Raw genomic sequence first — 21344 nt, forward strand, 5'->3', positions numbered from 1 at the left:
GCCAGCAGGTAGTCACAAATAATTGTAATTGCTCTTGTTTAGCTTGTTTGGGCTGTAAATATGCTTTGCTTGTAGTGTGACTGGGAGATAAAAATAGCACTGAATTGTCTCTGTGATTGATCGTTCGGAATGGAGGGTCAGATGTGCGATCAATAAGCTTTTGTTTAAACAATGTTTAAACAAAATGTAACAATGTAGTGAATTTTAATTTACTGAATATTACATCTGTGTGCATGTGTTTTGGATTACAAAAATCATTCTGCTGTCTATCTAATTCAACTACTTATATTTCATATACTCCCACTTATTGTATATTGTGTATTCTATATTGTGTGTATTGTTTACTGTGCATTGTATATAATTATTGTGTTGTGTAAGTATGTGTATATTTGATATGTAAATTGTGTTGTGTAAGTATGTTGTTTATTGTAATTAGTATATGTCTTGTCACTGTCATGACTGCTATGTTGCTCGGACCTGCACACAAGAATTTCACCTACTGTTGCACTTGTGTACATGGTAGTGTGACAATAAAGTGATTTGATTTGATTTTTGATCTCCTTCTTCACATCTCCCTCTCTCCTATTCCTGTATTCCATCCCCCTCTTCCATTAAGTAAACACTGGTCACAAAACTCAAATCACAGGATGCTCAGTTTTCCCAACATCGAATTTGCCTTCAGACCTTCCCACTTACAAAATGAATCCTTTTGAAATTATCTCACATTATCTTCACTTCTTTAAGAATATTTATCTGTGCCATGTATCTGTCTCACTCGCTCTCACCCCCACTCTGCTCTCCCTGAGCACGTGTCTCTCCCTCCCTCTTTTTTCTCGCTCTGCCTCCAGCTCTCTCTTTATACATGCACGCTTTTCCACTCTCCTACCTCGTACACAGACGCTCAGCCGTCGACTGCCGCCATCACTTGCATCTGTCAGAGTTTTTCTCTGACTGTTTGCCGAACAGAAAGTGCTTTGCGAGGAGTGAACGGAAACAATGTCTTGCTCCTGACTAACACTGAATGGATTAGCCGGCTATTCTGAGCACTAATGAGATTACGGAGTCACAAAAGACATGGGTCCTAGCAGCATGTTACCTTTTGCCGCGCTTCTTGAGGAGTGTTTTACTAGTCAGTCCCTCAACGGTGGATATGGAGCTCTGAAAGTGACTGAGGCAGAGCCGGCGCGCGCGGATGCCAAGGAGTAGACACATATGCGCTCACCTATGTTGGTTTTTTGGTGTGTATTCTGATAGTAGCGGTGGACAATATGAAATACCAAAAGTATATAACAGTGATGCAGATGGCCATGGGAGTGACAGCCTCCAACAAAGACGACTGCATCCCTCCAAAGAGACAGTTGTGGTGAGTATTGAATTTTGGGAGAGTGGGGAATGGGAGGAGAGTAGAGTGTGACGTGCACACGTGTCAGAATTACAAACAAGATATAGAAGAAAAAATGGAGACATATAGAGTAATAGACAGAGTAACTGTTGCTGTTTTAGTATATGCAGCTAAATGAGCCATCTTTGTTGTGAATGAAATCGCATCTTCTAATGACATGCTCACTTCTCACTCTTTGGAAGTGAGACTTTCTTTCTTTTTCATTTTCTTTTTTCTCTCACTCTTTCATGCTCATCCCACATTGTTTTCTATCTTTCCTGTATTGCTTTTGTCTGTATATATTTTATTTTTGTCTCTTTGATGTGTTGCAACTCTCTCTCTCTCAATTTTCTCTCTCCCGCTCTCTCTCCCTCTAGTAATAGACAGAATCAGTCCTTCCCTGGTATGAATAGAAGCTTGCACATGAATCTATAAATAATTTTGTTGCTTCTTCTGGACATCAATAATGCAAAATAATTTTTGTAACAATTCTATTCCTGTAGACTGGCTTTGGTTATTATTTCTTATATTTTCAATCTTGAGTGCCTCCATGCTGAAATCACTCAGACAGCTTATTAATCACATGGGCAAAGCCATTTAACAATTACACTCAATGCAATTGCAGCATTCTTTCAAATGAGGGGAACAAAAGGAAACACAATGTATGATTTTACGATTTTAGATGGTATTATTGCATACTTACTGGAGGCTTAAGCTCATTTGTGTTGAGTTCATCATATACAGACTCACTGTTTTTTGTCCTTTTTCCTTTTTTTATTGTAGTAACTGTTATTGATGAGACAAACATAATATTTCTGTCCCAATAGCACACTTGCTGACTAGGGGCCATTGCAACCAGGACCATTGCATCACTATTCCTTACATCCGGTCCTGTTGATTATTGATGATATAATGGATAGGTAGAATTCAGACTCAACAACATTCTGTCTGTGATTTTATTTAGTATTATACCAGTGCTTAATTGCATGCATCATATTCTTCCAGGAATATATATATATATATATATATATATATATATATATATATATATATATATATATATATAAAACACTGTTTGCAACTGAGTTTAATCTTTGGGAGCTGATTGACCAAGATGCTAATTTTTCTGCATGTGCTGCTATGGATGTGGAGGGGATTTAAAATGTATAAATACAAAAGTAGTATTTGTGTATTTTATGTATATGTCTGAAAACTCTGTTTATGGTTGAGCATAAACAGAGAAGCAACCTTTTATCTTGTCACTTGTGGTTTCTGAAAAGACACAAGGATGGGTCATGGGTTCACATCCCGTCCCCATCAGCCGAGAGCACTCACATGCACGGGAAAGGAGGTGGGTGTTTGATCAGAATAGTGTTACGTTATTGCTGTGATGGATGCACCCACAACCAACCAGCTAGCTTGTGGCTAATGGTTGTCTGCTGCCTCTTGCTTATAGCATGTGTACGGTAACCAAGCATGTTGATAGTGGGAGGCGACCGTTGTATTTCACACTCCCAGATGTCTGTCTGTTGCATCCTGCAAGCCATTGTTCTCTACCTGCTTAATGATGCATGAACTCACACTCACATATTCATACAGAAACTGTTCCTTGAACACTCAGTTCAACAATGATTCAGAGTGCTGCCAAAACTGACAACACAGAGGTTTGGTTACCCCCAATAGGCACCAGAGTGGAAATCTCACCACTGTTTGACACTGATTGCTCTCAACCTCCTCGCTTTTGTCATTGTCTCAGGGATTCCTGGTCAGGGCAAATAGCTGTTTCTCTGTTTTTTAGAAACTCACATGTTTCTACTCTGTTTGTGAGGTTGTAATCTCCTTTCAGCTGCAATGGCACTGTGGATTACACTGGGTTTACTGACTCATGGCTGCCTCCTCCCAGCCGTATGTCTCTTACTCCTTTGCCGCCGAAGTGTTGTGTGTTAGGGTGGGGATAGAGAAGGCATTTTTGATTGAAGCTTGTGGTAATTAGGTTTAGTGACCACTGTTATCCTATTGGTTTTAGTGTATTCAGATGAAGCTGAAAAAGAGCGGGATATGTGGGGATGGTACATAGAGGGGGGCAAAGTAGATAGAGTAAGGGGTGTATGTGTGTGTGCTTGAGTGGATAAAAAAACTATTTAATACAAAAATGTACTAAATGAAGCAAGACCTAACCTCAGAGCCCAGTTTTTTAAATAAACCATGGTATGGTACATGTACCACAAATGAACTATGGTGTTACTATAGTAAAATTAACCATTTTGTTTTTTTATGTCAGAATTATTTTTATTGCCAAAGTTTTGTTTTTTATGTATTATTATTACAGGTGTACCGCAAATATTATGGTTATAATTTGGTTATTGTTGTAAAACCATGGTAAATGTTGTGGTTACTATGGTTACTGTGGTAAAGTCATGGTTAATTTAATAAGGGATGGATAAAGTTATTCTGCAGAAACCCAAAATAAATGCAAAAGGAAAGAAAAACTCATTGCTAGGGAACACAAAATTTGTTATTGTGAGGGAACAAACTATAGTGAGGGAAAACAAAACTACTTGTGTGGGAACGCAAACTATTGCGAGGGAACGCAGAACTTATTGTGAGAATGCAAACTAGCGAGATGTAATGCAAAACGTATTGTGAGGGAACGCTAACTATCGCGAGGGAACGCAAAACTTATTGTCAGAGAAGGTAGACTAAAGCGAGGGAAAGTTAAATTTATTGTAAGGGAAAGCAAACAAATTTGAGAGAATAATAAACTTATTGCGAGAGAATGCAAAACATATTGGGAGGGAATACAAACAAATACAAAACAAAAATTATTGTAAGGGTTCGCAAACTATTGCAAGGGAACGCAAACTTATTGTGAGGGAATGCAAACTATTGCAAAGAAAAGGAAACTTAATGTGAGGGGACCCAAACTATTGCAAGGGAGCGCAAAACAATGGGAATGCAAAACTTATTGTAAGTGAATGCAAACTATAAAGGAACTCTTTTTGTGCATGTTGCATACTGGGAGTGTGGGCTAGGTCTGAGTGTGTTGCTGAGAGTGATTGTGACAAAGTTGTTTATTTGTTTTTCTTACATGTTTTTCTTGACTATTCCCCCTTGTTATTTGACTTAATATGGCTCTATCGCGTGCCCGTGGTTTTTTAGAGGCCTGGATGACGTCTGTTCCCGGCAAAACACCACCTAATTTATCACTCCGAAATGGGTGCAGGTGTGTACCAGAGCCTTGAGTGACAGTGGAGGAGCTGCTCTTAGTTGTGGGAGAGCAAGTAGGTTTTGACAATATAGTTTCAGCTTCACAAATGAACGAAGCGGTTGTTGTTTTTTAAAATCTGAATCGCTGATCAATCCGTTGACTGTGAGCAGAATATGGGTTAAAGAAGTGTTTGTTCCGGATACACCACTATCCGCTCCAGCAACAAAAATCACAATTTCAGTTTCCCATCTTTTATCAGTAATGATGTTATCACGAAAGAGCTGCTAAGATTTTGAAAAATAGCAAGCCCAATGAGCATGATTCCAATAGGCTGTAAAAACATTGCACTTAAACATGTCTTGGTCTTTATGTTTTTAACTGGAAGATTCTTTCCATGTTAATCAAGGAGAGAACTCTTACATGGTGTATGCAAGCGCCGAAAATTTGAGGTATTTTGAATGTGGTGACCTAGGGCACAAACATTTTCCATGCCCGCATAAAGATGATCAGGTGGGGATATTAACAATGCAAACCAATATCGATGGGATGCAGAAGGGCAGAGAACTGAGACACAGGAGAAAGGAGCCTCAGAAGATTTGAGTGGTGATAATTTAAATGCTGGTAATATTGAGCAACCTGTTGCGTTTCTATTCCCGAACAAGTTGAGACTGTAACTAATGTAACTGATAAGAGTGAGCCTCAGGGAGGTGTTGAAGGTGTGTGTGAGCTAAAAGAAACACAAGCAGGAGTTTCAGAAGAAAACATGGCTGATGATGGGATGTCCCAATGTACTGATGATGGAATGAGAAATGAAGAGCAGTGGTCAGATGTATCTAATATACCAAGAGTGGCTGAAAATGATATGTATACTTTTGAACAGATCAACTCTTTTCTAGATGAAACAAAAGGAAAAACAGGTGTAGAAGTCAGTGATTTTTTTTCCAGATATTGAAAAGTGTATTATATATACTGTTATGTGGGCAAGGAGAACGAGTAGCTATGAAAGATCTCTTACAGCAGAAGTTTTATTTTAAAAAGCAGATTACTGTTACCAGACAGGGTAAAAAAACAGGTAAAGAAAGGATAAAGAGGGGAAAAGAAAAAGAAAAACATAATTATCATGATAAATGTTTTATGTTAATAATTTTACGTTAATAATTTTTTTTCTCTGTACTTTTTTCTTCTTTCTCTCCCTCTTTCTCATGGAAGTCTTGCGGGGGGAATCCCTTAATGTTAATGGGATCAGGGATGGGAGAAAGAATAGGTTACTTTCAGAGGTTATAAATTTGAAAGATCTAGGTGTGATTTTATTACAAGAGACTCATAGTGATCAAAACAATGAAGCTGAATGGGGCTTGTGGTGGGAAGGAAAGAAAGTTCTTAGTCATGGGTCCAAATTGAATGCTGGAGTGGCAGTACTGTTCCCTCTATAGTTAAAGTGAAAATCTTCTCAAAAAATGAAGTTGAAGTTGCTGATTGTGATGGCAGAAATTAGTAATCTTTTTTTTTCTCTTTGTGAATTTTTATGCTCTAAATACTGGTACAGAGAGAATACGATTGTTCACTGAACTAGAATATATTTTAAGGAAGCAACATGACGGAGACCTCATTATTTTAGGGGGGAGATATTAATTGTACATTGGATTTTACACAGGACAGGAATGGGGAAGAAACTCATGCACAGTCTGCCTTGTGCTTAGCCAATGTGATTAAAAATGTTTACATCTCAGATGTATGGAGGGAACATAATCTGTTTATACGTCAATATACATGGGTGAAGATTAGTAACGAGAAGGTTTTCTGCTGCACGGTTGGACAGACTTTACATATCACGCAATATGAGGATGAGCTCAATTTTAAATGAAAGAGTGAAAGGAGCTCTTGTAAGAAGTCGGTTTCTAACAGCAGGAGACATGGACGCTCCTACTTTTGTTTTTGTTTTTTCAACTTGGAGCGTAAAAAAGGACAAAAACTGATGTACTCTTTAAAAGACTGTAATGGTCGAGACACTTCTGTTCAAGTAGAGATGCGTAAAATTGCTGTGGATTTTTATTCCAGTTTATACGCTTCTGAAAATTCAGATGAGCAATGTAGAAACTAACTGCTTTATGACCTTCCAGTTTTAACTACAAAGCACAAAATATTTCTAGAGACTGAACTTACCTATGAAGGAGTCACTGCTTCTGTTATGGAGCTTTCAATTGGTTGTACACCTGGAATAGGTGGACTGCCTGCTGAATTCTATATGACATTATGGCCTGTTATTATACATGATTACATTGAGGTTCTTCAACATAGCATCAGTGAAGGAATCCTTCCTATGAGCTTTCAGCATGCAGTTCTAATGCTGCTCCCTAAGAAGGGTGATTTAACATTCTTAAGGACTGGAGGCTTGTGGCAATTTTGTGTTCTGAGTACAAAATAATTTCCAAATGTTTGGCAAATAGATTAAACTATGTACTGCATTACATAAAGATCAATCTTACTGCATAAAAGACAGATCTATTGCAGGTAATCTGCATTTCTCTATCTGTCACTCACTCAATGTTGTGTAGATGTAGTGACATGGGGGTCGCACTTGGGAGCCCCAAACACTTCAGATTCCTCTACCGGTCCATTCACCTCTACGAGGCGAATTGTTGTTGGATATACGGCGCATTTTAGCGGCTTTCTGTCCTTCTGCAGCGTTGCTGCAGATTACACCCCTGGGCGCTTCGACATCCTAAGAGAGTATATATTCCTGCAAAAGAGTATATTTTCTCTAATTGAGCAAACACATTGAATTAAATGTCTTTTTAAAGTCACGTCTTTTTAAATATGCCCTTCCGTCTCTGTGTAGTTTCTGTGTGTGGTCGTTATCTCTCCACCTCTGATGGCCACGATAGCTGCCTCATGTGTCTGGGCCCTTATCACGTTGAGGAAGCGTTCATGGATGGTTCATGTTCTCATTGCGGTCGCGGCTTTCTTTCTTCCAGGGGAATACCACTTCAGCCGTCCCCTGGAGGCGATTTGGAAGGGCAGATTTTAAATATCTGGGAGTTTTCTTGGGGACAAACGAGTACAGAAAGCAAAATTGGGAGGGCCTGCTGGAGAAAGTGTGTGCTCGGTTGTCTCACAGGGGAAGGGTGCTGATATGTAATAACCTTGTTGCCTCATCCCTTTGGCACAGAATGATGATCCTTGAACCTCCAGAAGACCTTGTGAGACAAATTCAGAGATGTCTGGTGGATTATTTCTTGTCTGGACAGCATTGGCTAAAGGCACCAGTGCTGTATCTGCCCAGACAGGAAGGAGGACAGGGCCTAGTTGATATCAGACCTAGAGTAAAGACCTTCAGACTTTAATGGCTCAGAGATTCCTCTATGAGATGGATGTGAACCGGACAGGCATAGCATGCACCTAATTGAGAAAAGAGGGCAACATGGGACTTGATTGCCACTTGTTCCTGATGGATATAAACTAGTTAGGTCTTGCAGGATTAACATCATTTTATAATTCACTCTTAAATACATGGACACTTTTCAAGTTCTCTCGGGAGCCAAACAATGCCCAAAGTCTTTGGCAGAGGGAAGAACCACTGCTTTTTAACTCTGCACTGAATCTGGATATTTTTAAGGACATTTAATACCTGAGGGTGAATGGATATCAGCAGAGATTTTTGCTTCAAAACTGGGTATAAGATCAATTTGAGTGCATAGAATTTTTTTACTCAAATAGTAGTTTGCCACCGAGTTATAGACGTTATAGACATTCCTTATAAATTCTTAATAGAGAGATGGACATATCTGACTTCCCAGGATTGGGATTGAGACTGAAAGCTGGGAAGAAATTGAGGGTGGCTTATTATCTTTTAAGACACCACAGCTGGTAGTTTTCAGCTATACAGGAAATAAATCACTGTACACACTATGTGTAAAGATACAGCATCTTCATGCTCATACAAACGAAAAGGAGTCCAAATGGCAAGAGGTGTTTGGAATGGGTGCATCCCCCAGGGGTAGCTGGAGGACCTTGTACAAACCTCCCATTGAAAAAAGATCTGGAGATCTTCAGAGGATGTTAGTGCATGGTATAATAGCCACAAACAACACAGAGCACGTCTTGATCCGCAGGTGAAGGAGGGATGCCCTTTCTGTGGAGTACAAGAAACTGTTTTTCATTTATTTTTAAAATGTGCTAGATTACAATTGTTGTTTCCAACAATAGATAGGTGGTGCCAAACCCTGGGAGAAGTCTTTTCACCTATTTGTTTCATATATGGACCTAAATAAAAAAAGAGTCTCATGTTTTACTCAACTTTTTATTTGGCCAAGTTAAAATGGTACAAATTTAAACAAGTTAAAATATAAAAAATGTGATTGTCACGCAAAGAAAAACAGTGCGGAAATGAATCTTGTGATGTTGATATTTAATATACAGATTATAAACTGGTTAATGACCTTGAAACATTTAATTGTAAATGGGGTGTAAATCAATGCATTTGTGATGTTGATCATAGTGGCAATTTGCATATTTTATTTTAGTAATTTATGTTTTTTTTTTTTCTCATTGTGGTAATGTGATGTTCTAAAATGTGCTATTTAATTGCCTTAATGATTTTTTTATGAATGGGAAAACCTTTTACTTTTTGGTATTAGTGTTTTATAAAGTAAAAATCTCTCTCTCTCTCTCTCTCTTTTTACTTATTTCTTTTTTCTTTTCTCACACTTAATGTCATTAATGTATTATTTTAAAGGGTTTGTTAACTTCATCATGTTGTTCTAAGCTCAGGATTTTTATCTGCTTAACTGTACAGACACAGCACAACACTGTACTCAAAATACATCTGACTTCATGACTTTCAGATCTTACCTTAACTTTGTTATGACTCCTTTAAAAAACCTGCCCATAGGGTGGGATGAGAACGTATGCACTAAGAGTTTGCACTCCTTGCAAGTTGGCCAGGACAAGTATGACCCCTCAGATCCTTGATTCAGATCTGCTTCCAGCTGCACTGATTCACTGAACTCACCATATTGACCTACAGGAAAGACACAACATGTAATTGGTCACCAAGCTGAAGAGGCAATGACGAACAGGTCATAATGTTTAGTCGGAAAAGCAAAACTTTGAAAAGGTGCCGTTGCCTTCTTTGCAAAGACACCCTGTCTTCATAACGCTGTTCTACAGGACTCTGTCAAGTAATGTGTTCCACAGAAGCCAGCTTAAAATCAATCAGAGGCCTCGAGGCTCTTGGGAAGATTAAGATGAAAGCTCTATTAAAAGAATAGTTCACGCAAAATGAAAATTCTGTCATCATTTGCTCATACCCATGTCATTTAAACCCGTATGACTTTCTTGTTTTCCATGGAATATAAAAGGAGAATGATGAAGAATATAAAAGCCACTGTTTTACTATAATGAAAGTGAATTGGTATAGATGCTTTAATCCAAATTGATTTATAAATGGAAACTAAGCAAGTAGAAGAAATTAATCCAACACACACAAAAAAAGATTTTTACTCATTGTTGAATTTAAATAATTAAAATGAGCTAATGTAACAGAATTACATTATGTGCAATCAGTTGCACAAGTTCACATGAGGTAAAAAAGCAAAATGTTTAAATATTTACAGCTGATGCTGTTGTGTTTGTTGCTCGTTTGAGTAATGTCTCATGTGGTGTTACGTTAGAGTGCATTTCTATTCATAAATATGTGACTGTTGAGTGTCACTGTCATTGTGGTTTGTGTGTTGGATGTTAAGGGCCCTATATGTCTGGATAAAGTGCTTTTTGTAAGAACTCATTTGCAAGTTGTAGTCTTCTATTTCTGAGACTATAAGATCAGAGTTTTCTATACTTGTTTTAATAACAAATGTGTGATTAAATGCCAAAAAATGTACAACAACACCAAATCCCTTCAAACAAATAGTGTTAGGTTGAATTTTTTTTTATTTATTTGCATGGAAAAGTAGTCCTCAGTTAACTTTTTTGAATGTATTTATTTTTTGAGTGAAGGGAGAACACATAACAAGTAGCTCTACCTGAGTATAATGCTAGAGCAGAAGTATAAGGTTTTGTTTTCTTAAGTGCAAAAAGGTTTTTTAGTCAAATAAATGCAGTTAAGTGTAAAATACTACATATAATACCTTATGTGGTTGTATGGCTTGTAAAATAGTATTCTTTGAACATGAATAGAATCTATGCTGTATTGTTAGGCAACAATTTAACAGTGGACATGAAGCGACTCAAATTATGTCCCTCAGATCTCAGAGCAAGTCTCACTTGTCTTCTTTCATCTAAGAAAGACTTGATGACTACACATGTCCTCAGGGCACTCTCTTCTTAGTCATTCAATTTAGCCTTAATACTTTCCCAAAGTACACACAGCTCACGCCCAAACAGCGTCCTGTACTCACTCATATCAAGTGCTGTGTACATGGTGTGCTGCTCTGATACAAATATATCAGCACTCCTTGCCCTCACCTTGGCATCCTATTGAATGAATATTTCCTAACAAGGTAGTGTCACAATCCCTGAGCTGAGTAATGGATCTACATCAGTGCAAGGTCTCTGCTCTTCCGCCCATACAATGTCATGCAGCGTGGTCTTGCTGTGCTGCTGCTGCAGAAGATATCCGTTTACACTGATCCCTCTTGCAAGTGCATCGCCTTTGTTGGAGCATGCCCAGAATGACATGAGTTATCATACATCCTGTGGAGTGGGTTATTTATACCCCATGAATGTGATTCCTTATCAATATATGGACATTTACAGGCAGTCAGTCGCAGTTTCACAACAGAACACATCAGCGTCATGTGTCGACTCATGTTGGAAAGAGATTTTTCTTTGTTGAACTTTTGATGAACTATTTTAGTATATTTAATATGATCATATTTACAGGGGCCCCAAAGAGTATTTGGACACTTTAAGACACTTAAAGGAAACTTTGGAATTATTTCTTTCTGACATCTCCTTTTGTGTTCCACAGAAGAAAGAACATCATCCAGTTTTGGAACAACTCACGTGTGAAAGCATCCTAAGACCAGATCATTTTATACAGTGTTTAAATATGTGTGTGTTGTTTAATGGCCAGTTTGAGGTAATCAGTGCTTGCTGGAACTTCCAGTGCTGGTGACCTCTTAAAACTCTCACACTGAGCTGGAACAATTGCTATTTCTAGGAAAACCCTCATGTAACATTCATGAAGCTCACCTCTTGGAGGAGTCGTGACTCCATGTTTTTCCTTTTGAAGGAAATGTTCTGTGTATTATGAAGTTGAGTGGGGTGGATAAACAGGGCAGACTGCTTAATATTTAGTGCATTACTCTTAAGGGCCAAGGAAAGGACACTTCACTTTGTAATATTCTCCTGTGTCAGCCCTCCTCCCAAAGGCTAGAAATTAGCTCAGCTTAGACATTTTCACTTTGCAAAGTCATGCTAGAGCCCCAAAGAGAGTGATAGACGCTCAGCATTTGACTTTGCATTTTGACCCAACTTTGCCCCTTGCTACGGACTTGGACTTTGGTCTTACCTTGGACTTTTGTTGTACTTATAACTTTTAAACCCAAAACCAGGAAAATGACTCGTCTTGATTGGGCAGGGTATTTTCAGTTTCCACCTTCTTCATCTTTGTACAATCAAAGTCAACAACTCCAATGCCAAACAGGAAACAAAGCTCTATCTTCACAATGCTTTGTCGCTTACTACAGTGTAGGCTGTGCTTTGCTCCATAATTGCTGCCTGTAGCTATATTTTCCATTTGGATTCAGTGTGAGAGGCAGTTTGATTTGATTGGTTTGACTGTTACATATCTCAGTGCAATAATTGTTTTTATGAAGGCTTTTCATGCTTGTTTAGAGAGCAAGAACAGGTGAATCCATTCTGGTTTGTCATTTAATTCTTCCACTCGAGTACACAAAGAAGGCATCTGGTTAGTACAGAATTAATCAATCCCTTTAAGAGAATCACAGGAAAAAGTTTGTGTGTGTGTGTGTGTGAGAGAGAGAGAGAGAGAGAGAGAGAGAGAGACTGGTGGCGACAGAAGCTGGTCCATATTGAATGCAGTGCTCTTGGGTTTAGTGCAAATCCTCTAGGGATCGTGGACAGTGTGGAGGTCACAGGAAAGAAGTCCAGCTCTGCTGCTTTGTCTGCCAATCAGAGGGATTCACTGCAGTGAATGGGATCCAAGGCTTTCACTTTGGCCAGACTGCCCTCTGCTTTGGGGAGTTGTTGAGAGAGAGAGCACGTGTATCAGCCAGATCACCAGTTGAAAAGGAGAGGACGCAGACAGCCAGGCTACTATAACTCAGCCTGCTCCTACATTGGAAACAGAAAATTGCTGTGGAGAAGATACATGTAGATCTTGACATTTCACAGATGCAGTGGCTTGTTTGTTTGGGTTTAGAGAAAATGTCAAATTTTTGTCATATTGGCACCTATTAGATCACTATGTCAGTGTACAGAATACTTAGAGAACGGCCACCTATTCCATGTACACTACTCTTCCTAATGCTAAAGTGGAATATTTTTATGCCACATTGTTTGTGCTAAATACAATACAAGTGAGAGACTGATATAACTGACAGGCAGATAAATCTACTAATATTTAGCTGTTTTGCGATTATCAGCATTGGCTGATAACTATGCTTAACAGTAGTGGCTATTCCGCCACGTGTTAGTTCCAAAATCGACCAAAAGTCAATTGGATAGGGCACATTTAGATTCACATGAATATAGAAGAAACATTTTGTTAAATAATGGTTCATGTCCGCAATTTTGCAAAAGTCATATCTTCTATCATTAAATTGAAACATGTCTACATTAGCAATTGGCCACCTTAAAAATTAGTATCAACCATTAACAAAAACAAATGTTTTGAATTAGATTTATTTAAACAAGGCCAACTTTACTAAGCATGAAATTACTTCAGTTGCCATTTTCCAAACTATATTGTTATGTTTAAAATTATTTATTTTCATTTATTCGCACTTATAATATACACACCATTGAAGATTACTCAATTAAATTTGATGGAAAATTTTATTACAACTGAAATGCGTAAATATGAAAAAGAGACTTTTGTAAGTGTAAATCCTGCTTATGCCACACAATCGCACATGATTGTTTATACAAACGTGATTACTTCCTCGTTTGAATGGGGACTGAACTGTGTTCTCCCATACAACTGACACAAAGTGCTAACGTGTTACAGTCTTGCCATGAAGGAAAGTAATTGTTGTTGAGACGTTCAAAATGTGTCCGATGGGAGATATGGCATGTCAGTGAGATGGCATACTGCTGCCGATCATAGGTACTGGAACTTTTGGAAACAGCATGCCGACTTCCCATGTGATCACATTGGTTGAGAGAGGGTAAGAAGAATTAGAATTAGCTTAGACACAGATAAAAAAGGAATGCGACAGGGAACTCAAAGCGCTGAAAGTAAAACACTTAGACAGTGTACATGAGAGCATCTTTCATAAATTTCTCATCTTAAGTGATGGTTCCTGGGTGGCCAAATGAAATTGAGCCCAACTATGCCTACATTCCTGAAATTTCACCTCAACACTGAGTGTAATTTAAAAGGAGACAAAATGATAGGGAAGGGTACACAAGAGAAATATACCTTGCCCTTTATTATGAAAACCATTATTCCTCTGATAGGTCATTGTGGGCATGTATGTGTGTGTTTGTGTTTGAGTGTCTGTATGTGAGACTACACCTTCTACTCAATAAATTATCAAAATGATTCTAAGGGTTGGTCTTCAGGCTGTTGTTATGCGGGTACTAAAATGTTTGGAGTGGTTTGTTAGGCCTTTGCTAAGTGTTTGCTAGGGGGTTCTGAGTGGTTGCTAGATGGTTCCTAATTGGCTTATGTCAAAAGAGTCCACCCCAAATGCTAAGCATGGTCTCTTCTAAATACAGGTAAACTGTATTATTTGAGGTATCATTGATGTCACAAATGGTACTGGATGACTTGCACACCGAAATGTAAAACTCTAAGTATGAGTAAATGTAATAGCGATGCAAAGATTTTTATGAGGACGCTAAAGCTATCATGGGAAATATGTCATGAGGTTTTAATGACTTCTTGCACTAATTCACACTAGCAGACACCTTCAGTGAGAGAACATTAATCCATATTGGTTTAAGTGCGAAAAATGCTCTCAAACCTTTGATGCATGCTCATTTGGCAATGAATAATAATCTAGCTTAGTGCTCAGATGCTACATGAGAGACTTTTATGATACTGCTTGCTTTTCATTGGGTCAACAACTAAGCTCTGATGTGTACATTTCTTGTAAATGCACTGGTCAAGTAAATTGCAATAAAAGTTGGAAGCGCAAAAGATGTCCCATGATGACCCTGATTCATCCAAGAAAAGTACAAAAACAAGTTAACTAAGAGATACCATTTCTTGCCTATGAAATTACAGTGATTATTTTACCTTGCAGTTGATATGTAGGTAGCAGCTGGTCTGATTGAACATTAAGGACCACGGCATGCCATATGATTATTTGCTAATGTCTCTCCACTCCAGGATGCCACCTGGTTCAGATGACCCCACTGCCTCTGCTGCGGCGCCACCTGCTGCGGATGTGAGTCAGGGTAAACCATCACTGCGTAGGGTCAAGGGTTGCATCCACAGGAGCAAAAGTCTGGACAGCATGGACCTACTGGACTGCAATGTGAGTTAATACAGTGCACACTGAGATAGTGTTCTACATGTTCCTCCATCCAAATGACTCTACCATGCAGATCTAGAAGATATTTTTCAAAAGTGTCTTTAAACCTGCTTTTTGGCACAGTTCATTTTTGTTCATTTTGTTTTTGGATTTTCCTGTTCTCTGTTCATTTCAGGATGACCAGAGCAACATTTCTGATGCCATGTTTGGTCCACTGGTTAGTCCAGTTATGAATGAATTATTCAGTCTTGTGACTTTTTTAAAGCGCATCTTGTATTCCTAATAAACTCAATAGGAGTTTATTTGGTAAATGTGTTTCCATCATAGTTAATGTGCATTTCTTCTAATGGAATAAAACATTTGGTAACATTTACAATAAGGTTCCATTCGTTAACATTAGTTATTGCATTTGGTATCATGAACTAACAATTAACAATATATTTGTTACACAATTTATTAATCTTTGTTAATGTTAGTTAATAAAAACAGTTGTTCATTATTAGTTCATGTTAGTTCATTATGCATTAACTAATGTTAACAATACAATTTTTGATTTTAAGAATGTATTAGTATATGTTGAAATGAATATTTAACTAAGATTAATAAATGCTTAATAAGAATTGTTCATTTTCAGCTCATGTTAACTAATGTTAACAAATGGAACCTTATTGTTAAGTGTTACCAAAAATGTATTTGCCACAAGCGAGTGTACACTTTTATTTTATGTGCATTTTTGGAAATTGTATACCACTTCGATACTTCATGATAACATGCATATTGTTTACTTCTTGTGGATTTACATTTTAAACACTGAGTATTTTAATGTTTACGGATTGACCCCATTGTAAGTGCCTCACTGTAACCCAGTATTTTGCTTTTTTATTTTTAAAGAAAAGTAGGGACAAGTCAAAATTCATTTTTGTGGTAATCAACTTTATGCCAGAAATCCTGTCGATTAAGCTTACTTTGTATTGAACCTGGAATATAACTTTAAAATAATCTGTTCAAATGTGAAAATAACAAAATGAGCTTTTTCAGTGCCCTAAGTTGTAGATAAATATAGATACAGATTGAAATAGTTACTTCTCTCTTTATTGCTGAAATTTACTATGATCACAGGAGAGTATATTTTTAATCATTTTCAAATTTTCCCTTGTATCAAAACAAGCTATTTTTACTCAAAGTGAGACACAGCATTGCATCTTTCTATAATGTATGGCTATGTGTACAAATAAAATACAGCAGCAGGGAAAATGGCTTTTGGACATACATGTACTGACCTGGCCACCATTAACAGGCCACAAACTCACTGACTCTCACCAGTCCATCAGGTCAGCATGGCATCGAAGCAGATCTTACGAATTTTACATAAATACAAAAATATATTCAGATACAGATTATTTTACATTTTTCTCATCCTTTGTTTTCTTTTCCTCTTTACATTCTGGAGAAATGATCATGATGTTGTGTGGTGCACAGAAAGCAAGAGTAATAGTCCTGAGGAGCCAGAGCTCCACATTAAGATACTTTAATTTAATTAGGCAGGAGAAAAAAAATGCATTGGACAGATTTTCTTTTACATGTTTAATCCCTGAAGCACAGGCTGACAGACACCAGTGGAATAGGTGGCATGTCCCCATTCATATTCTCTTCTGCCAGATGATATCAGATTACTACCTCTGTGATCATGTGATCTGCAAAGCAAAAATGTGAGTCACGTGAGCATGTGTGGAACTCACTGACATCAGATATGTACCTATTAAGGACCAGAGGCATATGTGTGTGTGTGTGGGTGTGGGTGTGGGTGTGGGTGTGCGTGTTTGTTCGTGTGTCTGTGTTCTCATTTGCATATGTGTCTGTGAACATGCTGTATTTGTATGCATCTGTGGTGCGGATGTGTGAGATCATACACAATTAACACATGAGTTAAACTGAGCTGCCAGTAAAGTCTCATATATAAAAGCAGACTCTTTCTACATTTTCTGTTCAGTTTTCTCAAGAAAATCTATTGAAATTCTGTTTTATGGATTTAAACATGGCTAAAAGTGTTACATGGGGCAGAGGGTACTATACACTTCAGACCCAAGCATGACTGATGTGTGCATTTCCCATTTTCCTTTTTGATTTGTAACTAGTAGCACCTAAAAAACATGCTAAAAATAAAAAATTCTAGAGCTAAACATTTTCTCGTATGGGGACAGTGGGACAACTGTAATCCATTACAGTTACATAAAAAACATCATAATCAGATTACAGTTACATTTTCTAAAATGTGTGATTACTGTCAGGATTACAAGTTTTAATTTCTGACAAAAGAAATAGTTAACTTTCCTGACAGTCATACAGACAGCTGTTTGTTTAGAGTGAGAGATGGTTTAGATGCACGTTCTCTTCGGGTTCTCTCTCATGACACACTTGAGTCAGGAGCGGCTCTCATTACCCAAGGACCTGAGAATTTGAAGGTAATAAGAGCCACACAGAAATCACATTAGCTAAAATGTGTTAAAATGAATTAGCCTTAGTGCTCAAAGAAACCTGTGGCCCTCATCATTTGTCGGGTGCAACTGCCAATACTGTCACTATTTGCAGTAGCTATGTTTCCATCAATGCTTTTTTATGCACATTTAAGGATATTATAGGGATGTATAGAGTGGTGGTGGCGTAGAAGGGGAATAAAGCACATTACTGGTAATCAGAAGGTCGTTGGTTCGATCCCCACGGCCACCATCATTGTGTCCTTGAGCAAGGCACTTAACTCCAGGTTGCTCTGGGGGGATTGTCCCTGTAATAAGTGCACTGTAAGTCGCTTTGGATAAAAGCATCTGCCAAATGCATAAATGTAAATGTAAATATTAAATGGATACATAAAATCTGCTGGATGGAAACACCAAGATGTGAATAAAACCTCCAGCATGCGCATGGATAACATGGATTATATGCTCATTTGAGGTGGATACATTTGTTTGTTATTCGATAAGAAGAAATGTGCATAAACCATGATGGAAATATGTTTACCGAATAAACTCCTGTTGAATTTAACAGGAATAGAAGATGCACATAAAAAAAAAAGTAATATGATTGAATAATTCATTCATAACTGGAGGAACCAGCAGACCAATCATCACATCTGAATTGTTGCCCTGGGCCTCATTTCCCAATAACGATTGATCTCAGTGGTTAAGAGCGTTTTAACATTTCGTTAAAAACAAATTGCTCTGTGGGTCGAGATTAAAGCATCCAGGATCAGTGAAGACAGCAGAGACCCTGTGTACGGTCCTGCTAATGACAAGCCCCTAAATAAGGAGATGTGTGGAAGCTGCGCTTTAGGGACATTCACCAATCAAAGGTAGATCTGCTCTTTACTCCCAAAAGTGATAACTGTAACAGCAATGCTACACAACATGTGCAGTACTACACAACGCATGGTGCGGGCAAGAGTGCCCTTAGGTGTCAGAGAGCAAGAAGAGACGAGGATGAGGAGCCAACATACTGTATGGACGATTCGTGCACGGCAGCAAGTTATTGACTTTATTCCTTCTCTCTCTGATTGTAATTTTTACAGTTCTCTGCAACAATCATCCCACCACTTTGTTGTTACCAACTAGTCCACAAATGTTTTCACTTTTATTTGTTTTCTTATGAATTTATCTGTTCATCAAATATTGACTAAATATTTTATGCATTTATTATTATTATTATCATTATCATTATTATTAGCCTTGTTGATTAAAAATAATAATAAAATAAAACATACATATACTGATATTAAATTAGTTTAATTGTATTAGGTGTAATTTCAAGATTGTCCTGCAAGTGTCTGCATAAGTCTGAGTCTTAGCACTGTACGATTACTCCAGAGCATTTTCAATATCACTTTAGGTACGATGCTTTTGGGAAACAGGCCGCAAAACTAAGATGAATCGTAAGATGGATTCTACGATCTACTTAGGCTTAAGATTTTGGGAAACGAGGCCCTGGTCATTCTGAAATACAAGTGTCCTAAAAATCCAAAGCCTGCATAGAGATTGCAGAGCAAATAAGTTAAACACATACTTGCGCTTTTTTCCTGAAGAGCAGGTTTATTGATACTTTTAAAGACTATCTTATAGATCCACACCACAAAGTCATGATGGAGGAACACACACACACAGTGCTCCCAGAACTGTGTGACACGTCATTTCCAGTCATGAAAATAGTTATAAAAATGTTTTGCCTGTGCGTCCTAAACCGCAAGTTTTTTATTAAGAAAATAGTCACAAAGTCTCTACAATTTCTCTGGAAGTGACTATTTTGTTCTTTTGAACGCAAGGGATAGATACACGGCTTTATCCGCACATTGTTTTTGCGATATTCAGATTTTTCGCATAAATTAAATTTGCAGCTTGGATGGAAACATAACTATGGTACGACATAAAAATCCCCTGGTTTGCGTGGTTCTAAATACGAACTGTAGCAGGACGTCTTGTATGTTGTTGTGTTCCGTATTGAAGCTGAAAAAATGGCCCCTCCTCCAAGTGAATGTACTTAAACCTTCATCATTTAAGAAAATGTTTTGAATAATTCACTTAATTCACCTCTCATGATTTTGCATCCCTGATCATATTAACAAATCCATATTGTACACATACTGTTAATACCAGATTAATTGAAAATGTGTTTTAAGTTCTTATAAAAAGAAAGTTAAATGAAGAATTTATCTGATTTTGATCAATTATTGTTGAGAACAGTTTAAATGTCTGGGTGAGGGAGACAGTCTGGCAAATGTAACATGTTCAACACTTGTAGCAATTACGAATAAGTAACTGAAAAGACACACTAAAAGTTGAAATCTGTTTTGATCTATTCTTTAAAACTGGATTTTGTTTTCTTTTTGGAATCAAAACTTTTTTTGCCCTTTAAAATCCTCCTTAAACACAAACATAGAAATCAGTCATAAACTGTTAGCTGGTGATGTTTAACTTTGGATCATGAGCAATCAGAGGAAAGACACTCTCCATAATTAAATATGACAATAATAATGATGATGATGATGATAACATGTGATCTACCTATTAAATACAGTCTGAATTTAATGAATAGTGGAAATGAATTGCCTGTAAACACTAACTGCGTTACATGATAGAATTAATGTTTTCCTTTTGTTTGATTGTTGAATGCTTTTTGCATATTGCTCTGCTGTTGCTAGGGTGTTCTGGGTGGTTGTCAGGTTTCTGCTGTGCTGTTGTTAAGTTGTTTTAACTGTGTTTCAGCACATTGCTATGCTGTTGCTAGGGTGTTCTGGGTGGTTGTCAGGTTGCTGCTGTGCTGTTGTTAAGTTGTTTTAACTGTGTTTCAGCACATTGCTATGTAGTCGCCAGGGTGTTTTGGGTGGTTGCTTATTGGCCCAAATGAAAAGAGCCCACCCCCACAAGTCTCTGTTCAGGTCACTAATATGACTCAACTCTCTCCTTCAGTGTTCCCTTTTTTATGGACTGTGGCTTTCATTTACACTCATCCCATCAATATGATTATTCTGATGTGATCGAATGCGGCGAATGAAAATTCTCTCATAATTTTCTCGCCCTCATTCGATCCAAGATGTGTATGACTTTCATTTTTTTTCTGCAGAACACACACACACACACACACACACACACACACACACACACACACACACACACACACACACACACACACCCACACACACACCAAAAAAATATTTTTCAGAAAAATATCACTGTTATGTAGGTCAATTCAATGTAAGTGAATAGTGGCCAGACCTTTGAAGCTCCAAAAAGCTCATAAATGCAGCTTTAGAGTAATACATAAGACTCTAGTGGTTTCACCAATGTATTCTGAACGGATCCAATTAGTTTTGGCTGAGAATAGACCAAAATATAACTCCTTTTCCGACTATACATCTTGACATTAGTAGTCTCCTTGGCGATCAGTTCCTATACACCTCCTATAGCGTCATCTAGGGCTCTGCGCATGCATCAAGCACTAGAAAGTGAAATCGCTCTTGAAATCATGATCATGCCTAGAGATTGCAATGGCAAGATATTCAGTGAAAATGAGTTACAATTTGGTTTATTCTCACCCAAAACCA

The 21344-nt window shown here is 37.8% G+C and overlaps 1 protein-coding gene across 8 annotated transcripts in view; it reads left to right on the plus strand.

The window, feature by feature from the left end:
* The first annotated feature begins 898 nt into the window (after positions 1–898).
* The window catches only part of LOC127620185 (tight junction protein ZO-1-like), a 162398-nt gene continuing 141952 nt past the window's right edge, over positions 899–21344 (plus strand). For 6 of the 8 annotated variants that reach the window (XM_052093351.1, XM_052093504.1, XM_052093579.1 and 3 more), the window contains exons 1-2: positions 899–1363; positions 15112–15259. In XM_052093351.1, coding sequence (XP_051949311.1) covers positions 1269–1363; positions 15112–15259 — 243 coding nt within the window. In that variant the 5' untranslated portion in view covers positions 899–1268. The remainder of the gene's footprint in view (positions 1364–15111; positions 15260–21344) is intronic. The other 2 variants (XM_052093429.1, XM_052093636.1) reach the window with 1 other exon arrangement.

Source organism: Xyrauchen texanus, chromosome 1 (assembly GCF_025860055.1).
Source record: "Xyrauchen texanus isolate HMW12.3.18 chromosome 1, RBS_HiC_50CHRs, whole genome shotgun sequence".
Classification (NCBI taxonomy): domain Eukaryota; kingdom Metazoa; phylum Chordata; class Actinopteri; order Cypriniformes; family Catostomidae; genus Xyrauchen; species Xyrauchen texanus.